At 31.5% G+C, this 22,066-nt stretch overlaps 1 protein-coding gene across 5 annotated transcripts in view; it reads right to left on the reverse strand.

Annotated features, from left to right (window-relative positions):
- Positions 1 to 221: 221 nt before the first annotated feature.
- The window catches only part of LOC148955587 (uncharacterized), a 152,335-nt gene continuing 130,490 nt past the window's right edge, over positions 222 to 22,066 (reverse strand). For all 5 annotated transcript variants that reach the window (XR_016143725.1, XM_089108262.1, XM_089108259.1 and 2 more), the window contains one exon: positions 222 to 407. Coding sequence is in view for 4 of the 5 variants with exons in the window: in XM_089108262.1 (XP_088964388.1) it covers positions 350 to 407 (58 nt within the window). In the remaining variant the exon portion in view is untranslated. The remainder of the gene's footprint in view (positions 408 to 22,066) is intronic.

Consider the following 22,066-nt stretch of genomic DNA (forward strand, 5'->3'; position numbering starts at 1 on the left):
TAATTTATGTTCCTTTTAATGTTGCTCCTTACTTTCAATTAAACAATCATGTTTTTCTCTATCAGAATAACAAATGCTCTAATTCTCATTTGCCCAGCTATTGCACGGGGCTTGCGGCTATCGAGTTATCCATATTGATGCTGCTGAAATTAGTGGCTGAAACATCGCTACTGATTCTCTAAACGTGAGTACATCATAGACAGAATTCTTTGTAATTTATAACTTCTAATTATAGTTAAAAAATCTATGATATAAAATTATCATTCGGAGATGCAAAGCAAAGCAAAACGACATGCTTGAGCAAAGTCGCTTTTTGATGCAACGACTACATGTTTGATGTGGAAGGAATTCATAGTATATCCTTTCTAATTGGCATCTTCAACCTAGGTTTACACCATTCTACAGACCTAAAAAATGAAACAGATATTAATCTTTAATAATATTAATATTAAATAATGAGACTTAATTACACTGATTCACCTTATTACATATATATCGACATACGATTATAATGTTGCACTTTACCTAGTTCACTGTATCCATTTGAGAGCTTATAGGTATCTCAAGCATGCTTGCGCAAAGTTTTTGACAACCGAAATTAATTTGGGTAATGGGGCTGTAAAACCTTTCGTAGCTCATTTTGTTGGGCGCCTCTATTCAGTAAAAGCTAAATCTGAATCAAATATTATCATATTCATTTGTTAAGTTGTCCAATATATGGTATAGTTTAGTAATTGATTATGATCTAGTAACTAAATGGGGACTAACTATCGCTTCTCAGTATTATGATTTTTGGAGTCTTTAGTTAAGTTCAGTTCAGTTCACTTTTATTTACAAAAAAAAAACATTCAACTAAACTACCAGTACCCACCCCCAGAAAGGTAAAAAAGTACTTGCGATTGGGCTAGTACTCACAATTAACTTTCTAACTATTAGTTAACTAAAAAACAAGCAAAAAACACGAAAAAAAGTGACAAATCTCTCATCAAATTATAAAAATAATAATATTTCCACTTCGATCGCTGCTTCCATTTTCGCTGTTGAGATACAGAATTATTACATAATAGTTATAGGCTTAGAAAAAGAACCTTTCCAAGACTTTTTTCAGAGGTGACCAATTTCAAGGAATTTCAATATAAAAATTTAACCTTACATCCAGAAAATAATATTAATTCTATGTTTTCCTGTAAACAGGGTTAAACATGTAGTTTTTTTAAGCATCGGGTCTCTTGTGTCGATTTATAGCACGTGAGAAATTGCTTTTCCAATTCACTCTTGTCAACAAAACAGCAAGTCTTTCTCATTTTTTTGCATAAATTGTTAACTTCAACCAATAATAACTCAAAACTTGCTTCTAGCACGGAATAAGTTCAAATTCTAATACGGGCGCTTCTAATACTTATATTTTAATACTTCTTCTACGACGTTAATATCACGGACGCTTCCAATTCTAGATTGGTTCATCTTGAAAAAAAAAAAAAAAAAAAAAAAAAAAAAAGTCCTTAACTTCCCTTAAAAGACCCCTGAAACATTGAAGGTGTGGCTATTAAAAGCGACATTCGAGTATAAAAAAAAGTAACAGCTAATAATTGTTATTTTTTAGTGGTAGTTTTAGGTAAGTTACGAGTCATGTTAGGACAATACCAGTTTATAGCTAGGAAATAACCAAAAGTTTGAATCAAAGAAACTAGTTTTTTCCTATTTGATTGCCAAGTTTCAATCACCTGTAAATGCTGAAGTACACGTCACAGTTACGACTCGAAACTTCGAAACATATAATTTACTGCAATTCGGATAGAGAGAGATGCGGGCTAAAAGTATTTAAAACCCTTTCGCCATAGATTGGTATACAGTCAATTCTTTTTTATTTGATAGGTGAGTTCCGACGATAAGAACCTACGAAAAGCATGAATTTTCGTTTATAAGACTTGATTGTAAATTATGACGATGAGTATAGTTTAAAAAAAGAATGTCGGTGATGGAAACAGGCATATTATCATGAGGGAGAACAGCCAACGCTGGGGGTTGGTAAAATCATGACTGCCACATCTTGGGAGTGGCAGGGAGATCTTAGGATTTGATTTCTGAGCTTCAGATATTGGGAAAAGTATATTATATAGGTACTTGTGTATTATTCACCACTCACTCAAGTTTACGCTGTGTGAAACCCGAGAACAAACTAGTTTCTTCGTTAGTTTCTTTCAGCTTAGCGTGAGACAAGACATGTGACAGAATGGATGGGAAATATATGATTTGGGCTATATATTTGCACATTAGGGGGGAGGGGGTAAAGTATTTGGACAGTTTGAACTTAAAAACTATTCGGTACTTATCAAGATACCAGTAGTCACGCGATAAGGCAAGTTTCGTTAATGCTAATGAAATAAACAAAATAGGATGAAAATATAATAGTTCACTAACCTAACCCAACCCAACCTAGGTACCTTTTAGTCGCCCTAAATCCGATAAAACTAAAGTTTAAAGATGGTTCCTAGAGTGAAAAACCGCTTGTTACCCTTTGTTTATACAGCGTCTCATAAGAATTTCCGGGTAATGCGCAATACATTTCTCGCGTGACTACTGGTATCTTGATAAGTACCAACTATTGTTACGTCATAATATGCAGAATAATTGTACCTAACATATTTTGCATGCAGACCCGCTATATTTAACCTCCACTCCCCTAATGTGCAAGTATATAGCCCTAAACTTGTTCATAAATTAACGAAGAAACCGGATTGTTCTCGAGTTTTACACAGTGTAAACTTGAGTGGCGTATAATGCGCGAGTACTATTATGTACACTCAATATTACCCATGAAAGTGTACTAAGAACATAAATTATTATTGCTTAAGGCTTATGTTCCCCGGCTAGTTTCGGTATGTTCCTCTTCTTCTCTATCAAGGTTTCAATAAATCAACGACAGAGGAAAATTTTAACTATTACTCCATAGCTGAGACCATTTATCGGCAGGTTCGAGTCTTAGTGTCGCTGATTATTTAGTCTGAACGGGGTCACTGGCGTGGCTCTGTAAGTTCAGTGCGAGTCGACTCAGCTCCAAATGGTAGGTGTGGCAAAATTTGGGAAAGGTTAACACGGATGGTGTACGAAAGCACAGGATGGCTGGCCCCAACCCCCAGTTTAAATTTATAGCAGAAAGGCCATGAAACGGAGATCAACCCCACCTGTAGGGATTTTAAAATCCAATGCCGTGTTTTACCTCAAACTACGCTTTGGGCCTAAATATCCCCGTGGAGGGGGAAGTTTCAGATTAAACTAGGAGCAATTATATGTATTGGTAAAATGTTAATAAATGTTTGATAATTCATCTCTAATGGTCTAATTCAGTCCCTAATGGTCTCACCTTAGGGACACAAAAAAAACTAACTTAAGAAACAATCAAATTCTTAATTTATAGTTTTAAGCGAAATAAGATCCGGATTAAGTTCGAACCATACACAGACATTGATATTCAAAAACAACCTAGAGATGCGTTTCAAAGCAATCTTAAAAATGTGCTTGAACTAAAAATAAGCTAAAACTTGGCTGAAATCTGTTGAAAAATATTTCCTTATTTTTCAAGCCAGTTTAAAATTAGAGCCATCTCTAAAAAAAAAAGTCTAAATAATTACAATAATTCTAGCTCGGTGTTTCAGAGGGAACATAAGCCTTAAAATTTTGGGACCTTATTTAATCTTGGAATGTTTTCTCGATTTTTCACTAGCAAATCTCAGGATGCTGTTAAATATTCATTGACAGCCCTTGGTGAATTACTTGTAGAAAGGGTTGTGTATTTTTATTTCACTGATTTCACGGGTATATTCACATAACAAGACTATGGGGACCAAGGCGAGGAAATAGGATTATTTTGAAGGTAATATTCTTCAAGTATGTTCCCAAAGAGGGCTCTGAGTGCCTGACTGTTAATTCTCCTCAATTTTCCTTGATTTGTTTCAATATTTTCTTTTTTGCACCAAAACATGTCTTTTTTTGGTTCTACGAACTTGCTCTTCTCCCGACTCGAAATACCAGGATAGCCTATTCAAAATAAATTCTCTGTAAATGCCTAGTTGGTGTGTATCATTGTAGACTGACTACTGAAGTTAAGAAGGGTGGCATATTGATACAAGGCACCAATGGGCTAAAGAGAACACAGATAAAACCTTATAATCGGACCAAAAGGTTTTCAAAATTGGAGCAGGACTGCAGAGGATTAGAATGCTGTGTTTCTTTGCATGATTCTGCTATGATGACGATGTTTCGAATTTTTATTTAGAAATGCAGTCCCTCCGAAATCAAAACTTTCCTGGATTTTGCAAATGTGCAGATTCGTGCACAGAATCGGCTTGACAAGCCTGCTAGGTCACTAGAATTATTGCAAAACATGAGATGCTCAAAAGTGGGACAACCTCGGACCTATAATAAGCTCACTGGGAATGAAAATTCAGCGAATGTTTCTCACTTAGAAGATAACAGGAATTGTCGCAAAGTTGTGGCTATTTACTATGAGATGGTTATGTGATATTATCAACTTTATCTTGATGTTTTTTCCCTAACATTTAACCTTAATTCGGATATATTTTAGCTGATACACATGAACCAAAGAAAACAGATCGAATAGTGACTTAGTGACTATTTTCATGGATGGCCTTGAACTGTTCGGTTTATGGGATGTTTCAGATGTCATATCAGGGATTCGTAAGACTTTGTGCCTTTGCACGTGTCTGATTTTCCTAAGTTTGCCTCTGATCTTGGCAACAGTGTAAATATACATCTTTTTTATTAGTAAATCGAAGTAGGGGAAGTTATTTCAAAATGCTAAGAAGTAGTAGAGAAAATGACGGGGGTGCTATGATATTTAGACGGAGAAAGCCCTTCTGGAAGCCCTTAGGATGCAAGGTTTCTCTAGTCTTATCCTATGTAGTATTCCTTCTACCTTGGCGCGCCTAAGTAGAACAGGGGCGTGCTCACATCTCAGGACGACACCCGCAATGTATGTTCCAGCTACATATCTGTTCGTTGTAAATAATTTATTCACAGGATTGATGCGAATGCTGTTAGATTGTTTGGCCAAGTGTAATGACATGAGGGGTGATTTACATAATCGCTAGGGGAATTATTGATTTACGAAAAGGGGAATGAAGAAACATTTATGGCTTCTTTGATCTTAGGTCTGAGGGATAAATGTTCTTTAGGTCAGAGAGAAAAATTAATATTCTATTTTTAAATAGGGCTTCATTGATCTTTAGTGTCAGGAATTAGAAATGACATCACTTGTTATCTTGGAGTTATGCAGGAGTCTAAAGAGATAGAAATTCTATTTTTAAATACGGCTTCACTGATCTTTGAGTCGGAGAGATAAATTGATATTCTAACGAAACCTTAATAGTGTAGCTAGGAACATTTATGAGATGAAGAGATTAACGCAGGAAAGGGTTTCCTAGAAATTTCAAATGTGACAGTGCAGAGATGCCAAACAATAGGAACACGCAGAAATTACGTTTAGGGGATTATTTGGGCGAAACCGTTTTAAACATTTTATGGGAATTATTTCGGCGAAACAGTTAGAGACATTTTAAAAGATGATTTTAGAAGATGTTTTAGAAGAGAGTTTGTGAGACCTGTGGTCGTTATAATACACAAGTTCTATTTAAACAGTGTCGTGAGGTCCTCTACCCCAGCCCCGAAGGAAGCCCCCGGCCCCCAAAGGTTCCCCCGGGCTCCCAAAGGGTCCCCCGGGCTCCCAAAGGACCACCCGGCCCCCAAAGGGCCCCCCGACCCCCAAAGGCCCTCCCGGGTCCCCAGAGAGCCCCATCCCCATTTTGTTAATACTTTTTGTGCATTTGAGACACAGATGGGTCCCCAAATTTCAAAAGGCTTTATTATATTTTTACAGAACAAGTTTTTTTCTTAATGTCCTTCCTAAGCCAATTTTACAAGTTTAAGCACTCATCTTTTCCCCCACAACTTTACTATAGGGCTTTTCAAATACCCCAACATCAAGCAATACTTTTCAAAAGGTTTTATTATATCTTTTCAGAACAAATTCTTTACGTAATTTTCTTCCTAAACCCATTTTAGAAGTTAAAGTACCCATCCTTTTCACCCACAACTTTACTTTACGACTTCTTGGACACCTCAACACCAAGAAATACTCTTCAAAAGACATTTCAGAACAATTTCATTTCTTAATGTCCCTTCTAAAACCATTTTCCAACTTGAAGTAGCCATACTTTTCACCCACAACTTTACCTTACAGCTTTTTGGATACCACAACACCAAGAAATACTTTTCAAAAGTCATTTCAGTGCAAGTTCCTATCTTACTGTCCCTCCTAAACCCATTTTACAAGTTGAAGCATCCATCCTTTTCACCCGCAACGATACTTTACATCTTTTTTGATAACTCAACACCAAGAGATACTTTTCAAAAGAAATTGCAGATCAAGTTCCTTCCTTAATGTCCCTTCTAAACCCATTTTATAACTTGAAGTACCCATCCTTTTCACTCGCACCTATACTGTACAGCTTTTTGGATAGCTAATAACAAAAAAATACCTTTCAAAAAGCATTTCAGATCAACTTACTTTCTTTATGTGACTTCTAAACCCATTTCCCAACTTGAATTACCTATCATTTTCACATACAACTTTACTTTACAGCTTTTTGGATACCACAACATCAAGAATTAATTTTCAAATGGCATTTCAGAGCAAGTTCCTTTATTAACGTTCTTCCTAAACCCTTCTTCCAAGTTGAAGCATCCATCCTTTTCACCCACAACTTTACTTTACAGCTTTTTGATTGCCAAGCACGAATCAATACTTTTCAAAAGGCCTTTTAGAACAAGTTCTTTTCTTAATTTAATTCATAAACCCATTTTTAAAAGTTGAAGTACACAACATTTTTCACCCACAACTTTTGTTTACAGCTTTTTGAATGCTCCAACACCAAGCAATACTTTTCAAAGGCATTTCAGAACCAGTTATTTTCATAATCTTATTCCTAAACCCATTTTACAAGTTGAAGTACCCATCCTTTTCACCCACAACTTTCCTTTACTACTTTTTGGATACCTCAACACCAAGCAATACTTTTAAAGGGCATTTCAGAACAGGTTCTTTTCATAAAGTCCTTCCTAAACCCATTTTACAAGTTGAAGTACCTATCCTTTTCACACACAACTTTACAAAAGGCTTTTTTTTATATTATTTCAGAGCTAATTCTTTACGTAATGTCCCTCCTAAACCAATTTTACAACTTGAAGTACTCACCCTTTTCACCCACAACTTTACTTTATGGCTTTTTGAATATCCCATCACCAAGCAACAATATCAAATGGCTTTTTTTATTAAATGTTTACTGAACACAAACAAATTTCTCTTAGAAATAATATTTTTCGACAGTGATGACAATTTTTCTGTTCGAACTAGCAAATTTTCTGTCAAAGATACCAAATTTTTCGTAGAAGTAACATTTTTTTATTGTGATAACAACTTTTCTGTCAGAAGTAACAAGTTTTGCTTAACACTAACAAACATTCTCATCAAAGTAACGAAATTTTACCTTAATACTAACATACTTTTACTGAACACACACAAAGTTCTCTTAGAAATGATATTTTTCATCAGTGATAAAACTTTTTCTGTCCGAACTAGCAAGTTTTCTATCAAAGATACCAAAGTTTTTCGTAGAAGTAACATTTTTTGATTGTGATAACAACTTTTCTGTCAGAAGTAGCAAGTTTTGCTTAACACTAACAAACATTCTCATCAAAGTAACGATATTTTACTTTAATACTAACATACTTTTACTGAACACACACAAATTTCTCTTAGAAATAATATTTTTCGTCAGTGATAACACTTTTTCTGTTCGAACTAGCAAGTTTTCTACCAAAGATATCAAATTTTTTCGTAGAAGTAACATTTTTTTGATTGTGATAACAACTTTTCTGTCAGAAGTAGCAAGTTTTGCTTAACACTAACAAACATTCTCATCAAAGTAGTGATATTTTACCTTAATACTAACATACTTTTACTGCACACACACAAATGTCTCTTAGAAATAATATTTCTCATCAATAATAACACATTTTCTGTTCGAACTAGCAAATTTTCTGTCAAAGATACCAAATTTTTTCGTAGAAGTAAAAATTTTTTATTGTGATAACAACTTTTCTGTCAGAAGTAACAAGTTTTGCTTAACACTAACAAACATTCTCATCAAAGTAACGATATTTTACCTTAATACTAACATACTTTTACTGAACACACACAAATTTCTCTTAGAAATAATATTATTCATCAGTGATAACACTTTTTCTGTTCGAACTAGCAAGTTTTCTGTCAACGATACCAATTTTTTTCGTAGAAGTAACATTTTTTGATTGGGATAACAACTTTTCTGTCTGAAGTCGCAAGTTTCGCTTAACGCTAACACATCTTCTCAACACAGTAATGATATTTTACTAGATCACAAACGTAATTTAACTGAAAAAACACAAAGTTCTCATAGAATTAGTACTTTTTATCGGGGATAACACTTTTTCTTTTCAAAGTAACAAGTGGTTTATCAAAGATACCAAATTTTTTCGTAGAAGTAACATTTTATGATTGTGATAACAACTTTTCTGTCAATAGTAGCAAGTTTTGCTTAACACTAACAAACATTATCATCAAAGTAACGACATATTACCATAATACTAACAAACTTTTACTGAACACACACAAATTTCTCTTAGATATTATATTTTTCGTCAGTGATAACACTTTTTCTGTTCGAACTAGCAAGTTTTCTGTCAAAGATATCAAATTTTTTCGTAGAAGTAACATTTTTGGGTTGTGGTAACAACCTTTCTGTCAGAAGTTGCAAGTTTTGCTTAACACTAACAAACCGTCTTATCAAAGTAAAGATATTTTACCTTAATACTAACATACTTTTACTGAACACTCACAAATTTCTCTTAGAAATAATATTTTTCATCAGTGATAACACTTTTTCTCTTCGAACTAGCAAACTGTCTGTCAAAGATACCAAATTTTTTCATAGAAGTAACATTTTTTGATTGTGATAACAACTTTTCTGTCAGAAGTAGCAAGTTTTGCTTAACACTAACATACGTTCTCAACAAAGTGACGATATGTCAATTTAATACTTTTACTGAACACACACAAATTCCTCTTAGAAATAATATTTTTCGTCAATGATAACACTTTTTCTGTTCGAACTAGCAAATTTTCTGTCAAAGATACCAAATTTTTTCGTAGAAGTAACATTTTTTTATTGTGATAACAACTTTTCTGTCAGAAGTAGCAAGTTTTGCTTAACACTAACAAACATTCTCATCAAAGTAACGATATTTTACCTTAATACTAACATACTTTTACTGAACACACACAAATTTCTCTTAGAAATAATATTTTTCGTCAGTGATAACACTTTTTCTGTTCGAACTAGCAAATTTTCTGTCAAAGATACCAAATTTTTTCGTAGAAGTAACAATTTTTGATTGTGATAACAACTTTTCTGTCAGAAGTAGCAAGTTTTGCTTAACACTCACAAACCTTCTCATCAATGTAAAGTTATTTTACCTCAACACTAACATAACCTTACTGAACACTAACAAATTTCTCTTAGAAATTATATTTTTTATCATTGATAATACTTTTTCTGTTCGAACTAGCTAGTTTTCTGTCAAAGATACCACATTTATTTTCAAAAGTAACATTTTTTGATTGTGATAACAAGTTTTCTGTCAGAAATCGCAAGTTTTTCTTAACACTAACAAACCTTCTTATCAAAGTAACGATATTTTACTTTAATACTAACATACTTTTACTGAACACACACAAATTTATCTTAGAAATAATATTTTTCATCAATGATAACACTTTTTCTGTTCGAACTAGCAACTTTTCCGTCAAAGATACCAAATTTTTTCGTAGAAGTAACATTTTTTGATTGTGATAACAACTTTTCTTTCAGAAGTAGTAAGTTTTGCTTAACACTAACAAATGGTCACATCAAAATAATGATTTTTTACCTTAATACTAACATAATTTTATTGAACACGCACAAATTTCTCTTAGAAATAATATTTTTCATCAGTAATAACGCTTTTTCTGTTTGAAATAGCAAATTTTCTACTAGAGATACAAAATTTTTTCGTAGAAGTAACATTTTTTTATTGTGATAACAACTTTTCTGTCAGAAGTAACAAGTTTTGCTTAACACTAACAAACATTCTCATCAAAGTAATGATTTTTTACCATAATACTAACAAACTTTTAATGAACACTCACAAATTTCTCGTAGAAATAATATTTTTCATCACTGATAACACTTTTTCTTTTTGAAGTAGTAAGTTTTCTGTCAAAGATACCAAATTTTTTCGTAGAAGTTACATTTTTTGATTGTGATAACAACTTTTCTGTCAGAAGTAGCAAGTTTTGCTAACACTAAAAAACCTTCTCATCAAAGTAACGTAATTTTACCTTAATACTAACATACTTTTACTTAACACACAAATTTCTCTTAGAAATAATATTTTTCATCAATGATAACACTTTTTCTGTTCGAACTAGCAACTTTTCCGTCAAAGATACAAATTTTTTTCGTAGAAGTAAAATTTTTTGATTGTGATAATAACTTTTCTGTCAGAAGCAGCAAGTTTTGCTTAACACTAAAAAACCTTCTCATCAAAGTAATGATATTTTACCTTAATACTAACATACTTTTACTGAACACACACAAATTTCTCCTAGAAACAATAGTTTTCGTCAGTGATAACACTTTTTCTGTTCGAACTAGCAAATTTTCTGTCAAAGATACCAAATTTTTTCGTAGAAGTAACATTTTTTTATTGTGATAACAACTTTTCTGTCAGAAGTAGCAAGTTTTGCTTAACACTAACAAAACTTCTCATCAAAGTAATGATTTTCTTACCTTAATACTATCATACTTTTACTGAACACACACAAATTTCTCTTAGAAATAATATTTTTCATCGATGATAACACTTTTCTGTTCGAACTAGTAAATTTTCTACCAAAGATACCAAAATTTTTTCGTAGAATTACCATTTTTTGATTGTGATAAAAAATTTTCGGTCAGAAGTAGCAAGTTTTGCTTAACATTAAGGAAAATTCTCATCAAAGTAACGATATTTACCTTAATACTAACGTACTTTTACTGAACACACACAAAGTTCTCTTAGAAATAATATGTTTTATCAGTGATAACACTTTTTCTGTTGGAACTAGCAAATTTTCTGTCAAAGATACCAAATTTTTTCGTAGAAGAAGCATTTTTTGATTTTGATAACAACTTTTCTGTCAGAAGTAGCAAGTTTTGCTTAACACCAAAGAACAATTTCATCAAAGTAATGATTTTTTTACCTTAATACTAACATACATTTACTGAACACACACAGATTTCTCTTAGAAATAATATTTTTCATCAATGATAACACTTTTCTGTTCGAACTAGCAAATTTTCTACCAAAGATACCAAATTTTTTCTTGGAAGTAACATTTTTTTATTGTGATAACAATTTTTCTTTCAGAAGTAGCAAGTTTTGCTTAACACTAACGAACATTCTCATCAAAGTAATGATATTTTACCTTAATACTAACATACTTTTACTGAACACACACAAATTTCTCTTAGAAATAATATTTTCGTCAGTGATAACACTTTTTCTGTTTGAACTAGCAAGTTTTCTACCAAATATACCAAATTTTTTCTTAGAAGTAACATTTTTTGATTGTGATAACAACTCTTCTGTCAGAATTAGCAAGTTTTGCTTAACACTAACAAACATTCTCATCAAAGTAATGATATTTTACCTTAATACTAACATACTTTTACTGAACACACACAAATTTCTCTTATAAATAATATTTTTCGTCAGTGATAACACTTTTTCTGTTCGAACTAGCAAGTTTTCTACCAAAGATACCAAATTTTTTTCGTAAAAGTAACATTTTTTGATTGTGATAACAACTTTTCTGTCAGAAGTAGCAAGTTTTGCTTAACACTAACAAACCTTCTCATCAAAGTAACAACATTTTACCTTAATACCAACATACTTTTACGGAACACACACAAATTTCTCTTAGAAATAATATTTTTCGTTTCTATGTCTGAATATATTTGTTTACATGTCTGGGTTGGTGTTTGGTTAGGTTAGGTTAGCTAAGTTAGGTTCGGTTAGCTAAGTTAGGTTAGGCTAGCTAGTAAACGTTTCTCCATGGTTAAGTTAGGTTAGGTTAGGTTAACTTATCATGAGCACTCATGATAAGCTAACCTAACCTAACTAAAGCATGGTACAAAGTCGACATGGGGGGATTTTCCGGCGAGTATGGTTAGGTTAGGCTAGATCAAGTTAGGTTAGGTTAAGTTAGGTTAGCCTACGTACGCGCGCATACGTAGGCCGGAAAATCCCCCCATGTCGACTTTGTACCATGCTTTAGTTAGGTTAGGTTAGCTTATCATGAGCGCTCATGATAAGTTAACCTAACCTAACCTAACTTAACCATAGAGAAATGTTTACTAGCTAACCTAACCTAACCTAACTTCGCTAACCTAACCGAACTTAGCTAACCTAGCCTAACCAAACACCAACCCTGACATGTAAACAAATATATTCAGACATAGAAACGAAAAATATTATTTCGAAAAGAAATTTTTGTGCGTTCCTTAAAATTATGTTATTATTAATGTAGATTTTTTTTAATTTGTTGATAAGGTTTGTTATTGTTCATCAACTCTTGCTACTTCTTACAGAAAAGTTGTTATCACAATCAAAAAATGTTACTTTTACGAAAAAAATTTGGTATTTTTGGTAGAAAACTTGCTAGTTCGAACAGAAAAAGTGTTATCATTGACGAAAAATATTATTTCTAAGAGAATTTATTGTGTGTTCAGTAAAAGTATGTTAGTATTAAGGTAAAATATTATTACTGTGATGAGAATGTCTGTAAGTGTTAAGCAAAACCTTCTAATTCTGACAGAAAAGTTGCTATCAAAATAAAAAAATGTTACTTCTAAAAAGAAATTTGGTATCTTTGATACAAAACTTGCTAGTTCAAACAGAAAAAGTGTTATAACTGACCAAAAATATTATTTTTAAGGGACATTTGTATGTGTTCAGTAAAAGTATGTTAGTATTAGGGTAAAATATCATTACTTTGATGAGAATGTTCGTTAGTGTTAAGCAAAACTTGCTACTTCTGACAGAAAAGTTGTTATCACAATCAAAAAATGTTACTTCTAAGAAAAAATTTGGTATCTTTCGTAGAAAATTTGCTAGTTCGAACAGAAAAGTGTTATCATTGATGAAAAATATTATTTCTAAGAGAAATTTGTGTGTTCAGTAAAAATATGTTAGTATTAAGGTAAAAAAATCATTGCTTTGATGAGATTGCTATTTGGTGTTAAGCAAAACTTGCTATTTCTGACAGAAAAGTTGTTATCACAATAAAAAATGTTACTTCTATGAAAAAATTTGAAATCTTTGACAGAAAATTTGCTAGTTCGAACAGAAAAAGTGTTATCACTGACGAAAAATATTATTTCTAAGAGAAATTTGTGTGTGTTCAGTAAAAGTATGTTAGTATTAAGGTATAATATCATTACTTTGATGAGAATGTTTGTTAGTGTTAAGCAAAACTTGGTACTTCTGACAGAAAAGTTGTTATCACAATCAAAAAATGTTACTTCTAAGAAAAAATTTGGTATCTTTGGTAGAAAATTTGATAGTTTGAACTGAAAAGTGTTATCATTGATGAAAAATATTATTTATAACAGAAATTTGTGTCTGCTCAGTAAAAGTATGTTAGTATTAAGGTAAAAAAATCATTACTTTGATGAGAAGGTTTGTTAGTGTTAAGCAAAACTTGCTACTTCTGACAGAAAAGTTTTATCACAATCAAAAACTGTTACTTCTACGAAAAAATTTGGTATCTTTGGCAGAAAATTTGCTAGTTCGAACAGAAAAAGTGTTATCACTGACGAAAAATATTGTTTCGAAGAGAAATTTGTGTGTGTTCAGTAAAAGTATGTTAGTATTAAGGTAAAATATCATTACTTTGATGAGAAGGTTTATTAGTGATAAGCAAAACTTGCTACTTCTGACAGAAAAGTTGTTATCACAATCAAAAAATGTTACTTCTACGAAACAATTTGGTATCTCTGCTAGAAAATTTGCTAGTTCGAACAGAAAAAGTGTTATCATTGATGAAAAATATTATTTCTAAGAGAAATTTGTGTGTGTTCAGTAAAAGTATGTTAGCATTAAGGTAAAAAATCATTACTTTGATGAGAATGTTTGTTAGTGTTAAGCAAAACTTGCTACTTCTGACAGAAAAGTTGTTATCACAATAAAAAAATGTTACTTCTACGAAAAAATTTGGTATCTTTGACGGAAAAGTTGCTACTTCGAACAGAAAAAGTGTTATCATTGATGAAAAATATTATTTCTAAGATAAATTTGTGTGTATTCAGTAAAAGTATGTTAGTATTAAAGTAAAATATCGTTACTTTGATGAGAAGGTTTGTTAGTGTTAAGCAAAACTTGCTACTTCTGACAGAAAAGTTGTTATCACAATAAAAAAATTTTACTTCTAGGAAAAAATGATGTATATTTGAAAGAAAACTTGCTAGTTCGAACAGAAAAAGTGTTATCACTGATAAAAAATATTATTTCTAAGAGAAATTTGTGTGCGTTCAGTAAAATTATATTAGTGTTGAGGTAAAATAACGTTACATTGATGAGAAAGTTTGTTAGTGTTAAGCAAAACATGCTACTTCTGACAGAAAAGCTGTTATCAACATAAAAAAATGTTACTTCTACGAAAAAATTTGGTATCTTTGACAGAAAACTTGCTAGTTTGAACAGAAAAAGTGTTATCATTGATGAAAAATTTTATTTCTAAGAGAAATTTGTGTGTGTTCAGTAAAGGTAAGTTAGTATTAAGGTAAAATTTCGTTACTTTGATGAGAATGTTTGTTATTGTTAAGCAAAACTTGATACTTCTGACAGAAAATTTGTTATAACAATCAAAAAATGTTACTTCTACGAAAACATTGGGTATCTTTGGTAGAAAATTTGCTAGTTCGAACAGAAAAGAGCTATCATTGACGAAAAATATTATTTCTAAGAGAAATTTGTGTGTGTTCAGTAAAAGTATATTAGTATTAAGGTAAGAAATCATTACTTTGATGAGAATGTTTGTTAGTGTTAAGCAAAACTTGTTACTTCTGACAGAAAAGTTGTTATAACAATCAAAAAATGTTACTTCTACGAACAAATTAGGTATCTTTGACGGAAAAGTTGCTAGTTTGAACAAAAAAAGGGTTATCATTGATGAAAAATATTATTTCTAAGATAAATTTGTGTGTGTTCAGTAAAAGTATGTTAGTATTAAAGTAAAATATCGTTACTTTAATGAGAAGGTTTGTTAGTGTTAAGCAAAACTTGTTACTTCTGACGGAAAAGTTGTTATCATAATTAAAAAATGTTAATTCTATGAAAAAATTTTGTATTTTTCACAGAAAATTTGCTAGTTCCAACAGAAAATTGTTATCATTGATGAAGAATATTATTTGTAAGAGAAATTTGTTTGTGTTCAGTAAAAGTATGTTAGTATTAAGGTAAAATATCATTACTTTGATGAAAAGTTTTGTTAGTGTTAAGCAAAACTTGATACTTCTGACAGAAAAGTTGTTATCACAATCAAAAAATGTTACTTGTACGAAAAAATTTGGTATCTCTGGTAGAAAATTTGCTAGTTCGAACAGAAAAAGTGTTATTATTGATGAGAAATATTATTTCTAAGAGAAATTTGTGCGTGTTCAATAAAAGTATGTTAGTATTATGGTAAAAAATAATTAAGTTGATGTGACTGTTTGTTAGTGTTAAGCAAAACTTGCTGCTTCTGACAGAAAAATTGTAATCACAATAAAAAAATGTTACTTCTACGAAAAAATTTGGTATCTTTGACGGAAAAGTTGCTAGTTCGAACAAAAAAAGGGTTATCATTGAGAAAAATATTATTTCTAAGATAAATTTGTGTGTGTTCAGTAAAAGTATGTTAGTATTAAAGTAAAATATCGTTACTTTGATGAGAAGGTTTGTTAGTGTTAAGAAAAACTTGCTACTTCTGACAGAAAAGTTGTTATCACAATCGAAAAATTTTACTTCTATGAAAAAATTTGGTATCTTTGATAGAAAACTTGCTAGTTCGAACAGAAAAAGTGTTATCACTGATGAAAAATATTATTTCTAAGAGAAATTTGTGTGTGTTCAGTAAAAGTATGTTAGTATTAAGGTAAAATTTCGTTACTTTGATGAGAATGTTTGTTAGTGTTAAGCAAAACTTGCTACTTCTGACAGAAAAGTTGTTATCACAATCAAAAAATGTTACTTCTACTAAAAAATTTGGTATCTTTGACAGAAAACTTTCTAGTTGAAACAGAAAAAGTGTTATCATTGATGAAAAATATTATTTCTACGAGAAATTTGTGTGCGTTCAGTAAAATCTTGTTAGTATTATGGTAAAAAATCATTACTTTGATGAGAATGTTTGTTAGTGTTAAGCAAAAATTCTTACTTCTGACAGTAAAGTTGTTATCACAATCGAAAAATGTTACTTCTACGAAAAAATTTGGTATCTTTGACAGAAAACTTGCTAGTTCGAACAGAAAAAGTGTTATCACTGACGAAAAATATTATTTCTAAGAGAAATTTGTGTGTGTTCAGTAAAAGTATGTTAGTATTAAGGTAAAATATCGTTACTTTTATTAGAAGGTTTGTTAGTGTTAAGCAAAACTTGCTACTTCTGACAGAAAAGTTGTTATCACAATCAAAAAATTTTACTTCTATGAAAAAATTTGGTATCTTTGGCAGAAAATTTGCTAGTTAGAACAGAAAAAGTGTTATCACTGATGAAAAATATCATTTCTAAGAGAACTTTGTGTGTGTTCAGTACAAGTATGTTAGTATTAAGGTAAAATATCATTACATCGATGAGAAGGTTTGATAGTGTTAAGCAAAACTTGCTACTTCTGACCGAAAAGTTGTTATCACAACAAAAAAAATGTTACTTCTACGAAACAATTTTGCATCTTTGACAGAAAATTTGATACTTCGAACAGAAAAAGTGTTATCAGTGATAAAAAATATTATTTCTAAGAGGAATTTGTGTGTGTTCAGTAAAAGTATGTTAGTATTAAATTAAAATATCGTTACTTTGTTGAGAACGTTTGTTAGTGTTAAGAAAAACTTGCTACTTCTGACAGAAAAGTTGTTATGTCAATCAAAAAATTTTACTTCTAAGAAAAAATTTGGGATCTTTGACAGGCAGCTTGCTAGTTCGAACAGAAAAACTGTTATCACTGAAAAACAATATTATTTTTAAGATTAATTTTTGAGTTTTCAATAAACGTATGGTATTATTAAGGTAAAATATCATTACCTTGATGAGAAGGTTTTTTAGTGATAAGATAAACGTGATACTTCTGAAAGACAAGTTGTTATCACAATAATAAAATGTTACTTCTACGGAAAAATTTGGTATCTTTGATAGAAAACTTGCTAGTTCGAACAGAAAAAGTGTTATCACTGATGAAAAATATTATTTCTAAGAGAACTTTGTGTGTGTTCAGTAAAAGTATGTTAATATTAAGGTAAAATTTCGTTACTTTGATGAGATTGTTTGTTAGTGTTAAGCAAAACATGCGACTTCTGACCGAAAAGTTGTTATCACAATAAAAAAATGTTACTTCTACGAAAAAATTTGGTATATTTGACAGAAAATTTGCTAGTTCGAACAGAAAAAGTGTTATCATTGACGAAAAATATTATTTCTGAGAGGAATTTGTGTGTGTTCAGTAAAAGTATGTTAGTATTAAGGTAAAATATCGTTACTTTGATGAGAATAATTGTTAGTGTTAAGCAAAACTTGCTACTTCTGACAGAAAAGTTGTTATCACAATCAAAAAATGTTACTTCTACGAAAAAATTTGGTATCTCTGGTAGAAAATTTGCTAGTTCGAACAGAGAAAGTGTTATCATTGATGAAAAATATTATTTCTAAGAGAAAATTGTGTGTGTTCAGTAAAAGTATGTTAGTATTAAGGTAAAATATCATTACTTTGATGAGAAGGTTTGTTAGTCTTAAGCAAAACTTGCTACTTCTGACAGAAAAGTTGTTATCACAATCAAAAAAATGGTACTTCTACAACCAAATTCGGTATCTTTGGTAGAAAACTTACTAGTTCGAACAGAAAAAGTGTTATCATTGACAAAAAATATTATGTCTACGAGAAATTTGTGTGTGTTCAGTAAAAGTATGTTAGTATTGAAGTAAAATATCGTTAGTTTGATGAGAATGTTTGTTAGTGTTAAGCAAAACTTGCTACTTCTGACAGAAAAGTTGTTATCACAATCAAAAAATGTTACTTCTACTAAAAAATTTGGTATCTTTGATAGAAAACTTGCTAGTTCGAACAGAAAAAGTGTTATCACTAATGAAAAATATTATTTCTAAGAGAACTTTGTGTGGGTTCAGTAAAGTTATATTAGTGTAAAGGTAAAATAACGTTACATTGATGAGAAAGTTTGTTAGTGTTAGGCAAAACATGCGACTTCTGACAGAATAGCTGTTATCACCATCAAAAAATGTTACTTCTAAGAAAACATTTTGTATTTTTGACAGAAAATTTACTAGTTGGAACAGAAAAAGTGTTATCATTGATGAAAAATATTATTTCTACGAGAAATTTGTGTGCGTTCAGTAAAATCTTGTTAGTATTATGGTAAAAAATCATTACTTTGATGAGAATGTTTGTTAGTGTTAAGCAAAACTTGTTACTTCTGAAAGAAAAGTTGTTATCACAATCAGAAAATGTTACTTCTACGAAAAAATTTGGTATCTTTGACAGAAAATTTGCTAGTTCGAACAGAAAAAGTGTTATCACTGTTGAAAAATATTATTTCTAAGAGAAATTTGTGTGTGTTCAGTAAAAGTTTAAAAGCCCTTTCAGAAATATCATTACTTTGATGAGAAGGTTTGTTAGTGTTAAGCAAAACTTGCTACTTCTGACAGAAAAGTTGTTATCACAACCAAAAAATGTTACTTCTACGGAAAAATTTGCTATCTTTGATAGAAAACTTGCTAGTTCGAACAGAAAAAGTGTTATCACTGATGAAAAATATTATTTCTACGAGAAATTTGTGTGCGTTCAGTAAAAGCTTGTTAGTATTACGGTAAAATATCATTACTTTGATGAGAATGTTTGTTGGTGTTAAGCAAAACTTGCTACTTCTGACAGAAAAGTTGTTATCACAATCAAAAAATGTTACTTCTACGAAAAAATTTGGTATCTTTGGTAGAAAATTTGCTAGTTCGAACAGAAAAAGTGTTATCACTGACGAAAAATATCATTTCTAAGAGAAATTTGTGTGTGTTCAGTAAAAGTATGTTAGTATTAAGGTAAAATATCATTACTTTGATGAGAATGTTTGTTAGTGTTAAGCAAAACTTGCTACTTCTGACCAAAAAGTTGTTATCACAATCAAAAAATGTTACTTCTACGAAAAAATTTGGTATCTTTGACGGAAAATTTGCTAGTTCGAACAGAAAAAGTGTTATCACTGACGAAAAATATTATTTCTAAGAGGAATTTGTGTGTGGTCAGTAAAAGTATGTTAGTATTAAGGTAAAATATCGTTACTTTGATGAGAATGTTTGTTAGTGTTAAGCAAAACTTGTTACTTCTGACAGAAAAGTTGTTATCACAATCAAAAAATATTATTTCTAAGAGAAATTTGTGTGTGTTCAGTAAACATTTAATAAAAAAGCCTTTTGAAAGTATTGCTTGGTGATGGGATATTCAAAAAGCCATAAAGTAAAGTTGTGTGTGAAAAGGATGAGTACTTCAAGTTGTAAAATTGGTTTAGGAGGGACATTACGTAAACAACTTGTTCTGAAATAATATAAAAAAAGCCTTTTGTAAAGTTGTGTGTGAAAAGGATAGGTACTTCAACATGTAAAATGGGTTTAGGAAGGACATTATGAAAAGAACTTGTTCTGAACTGTCCTTTGAAAAGTATTGCTTGGTTTTGAGGTATCCAAAAAGTCGTAAAGTAAAGTTGTGTGTGAAAAGGATGGGTACTTAAAATTGTAAAATGGGTTTAGGAATGACATTAAGAAAATAACTGGTTCTTAAATGCCCTTGAAAAGTATTGCTTGGTGTTGGAGCATTCAAAAAGCTGTAAAGTAAAGTTGTGGGTGAAAAGGATAGGTACTCCAACTTGTAAAATTGGGTTTAGGATGGACATTAAGAAAAGAACTTCTTCTGAAATGCATTTTGAAAAGTATTGCTTGGTGTTGGGCATTCAAAAAGCTGTAAAGTAAAGTTGTGGGTGAAAAGGATGGATGCTTCAACTTGTAAAATGGGTTTAGGAAGGACATAAAGAAAAGAAATTGCTCTGAAATGTCATTTGAAAAGTATTTCTTGGTGTTGAGGTATTCAAAAGCTGCAAAGTAAAGTTGTGGGTGAAAAGGATGGGTACTTCAAGTTGGAAAATGGGTTTAGAAGGCACATAAAGAAAGGAACTTGCTCTGAAATGTCTTTTGAAAGGTATTTCTTGGTGTTGTGGTATCCAAAAAGCTGTAAAGTAAAGTTGTGGGTGAAAGGGATGGATACTTCAAGTTGAAAAATGGGTTTAGAAGGGACATTAAGAAAGGAACTTGCTCTGAAATTACTTTTGAATGGTATTTCTTGGTGTTGTGGTATCAAAAAAGCTGTTAAGTATCGTTGTGGGTGAAAAAGATGGATGCTTCAACTTGTAAAATGGGTATAGGAGGCACATTAAGAAAGGAACTTGCTCTGAAATGCCTTTTGAAAAGTATTTCTTGGTGTTGTGGTATCCAAAAAGCTGTAAAGTAAAGTTGTGGGGGAAAAGGATGGCTACTTTAAGATGGAAAATGGTTTTAGAAGGGACATTAAGAAATGAATTTATTCTGAAATGTCTTTTGAAGAGTATTTCTTGGTGTTGAGGTATCTAAGAAGTCGTAAAGTAAAGTTATGGGTGAAAAGGATGCGTACTTTAAATTGTAAAATTGGCTTAAGAAGAAAATTACGTAAAGAACCTGTTCTGAAAAGATATAATAAAGCCTTTTGAAAAGTATTGCTTAATGTTGGGGTATTCGAAAAGCCCTATAGTAAAGTTTTGGGGGAAAAGATGAGTACTTAAACTTGTAAAATTGGTTTAGGAAGGACATTAAGAAAAAAACTTGTTCTGAAAAAATATAATAAAGCCTTTTGAAATTTGGGGACCCATCTGTGTCTCAAATGCACAACAAGTATTAACAAAATGGGGATGGGGCTCTTTGGGGACCCGGGAGGACCTTTGGGGTTCCGGGCGCCCTTTGGGGGCGCCGGGGGGTCCTTTGGGAGCCCGGGGGACCCTTTGGGAGCCCAGGGGACCCTTTGGGGGCTGGGGGCTTCCTTCGGGGTTGGGGTAGGGGACCTCACGACACTGTTAAAATAGAACTTGTGTATTATAACGACCACACTCAAAACCTCTTCTAAAACATCTTCTAAAATAATCTTTTATAATGTCTCTAACTGTTTCGCCGAAATAATTCCCTAAAATGTTTAAAACGGTTTCACCCAAATAATCCCCTAAAGTAATTTCTGCGTGTTCCTATTGTTTTTGCATCCCTGCACTGTCACATTTGAAATTTCTAGGAAACCCTTTCCTGCGTTAATCTCTTCATCTCATATATGTTCCTAGCTACACTATTAAGGTTTCGTTAGAATATCAATTTATCTCTCCGACTTAAAGATCAATGAAGCCCTATTTAAAAATAGAATATTAATTTTTCTCTCTGACCTAAAGAACGTTTATCCCTCAGACCTAAGATCAAAGAAGCCATACGTTTCTTTATTCCCCTTTTCGTAAATCAATAATTCCCCTAGCGATTATGTAAATCACCCCTCATGTCATTACACTTGGCCAAACAACAACAGATCGATAATCCTTGAATAAATTA

Source organism: Artemia sp. Qi Xiang Cuo, chromosome 2 (assembly GCF_049724085.1).
Source record: "Artemia sp. Qi Xiang Cuo chromosome 2, ASM4972408v1, whole genome shotgun sequence".
In the NCBI taxonomy this organism is placed as follows: domain Eukaryota; kingdom Metazoa; phylum Arthropoda; class Branchiopoda; order Anostraca; family Artemiidae; genus Artemia; species Artemia sp. Qi Xiang Cuo.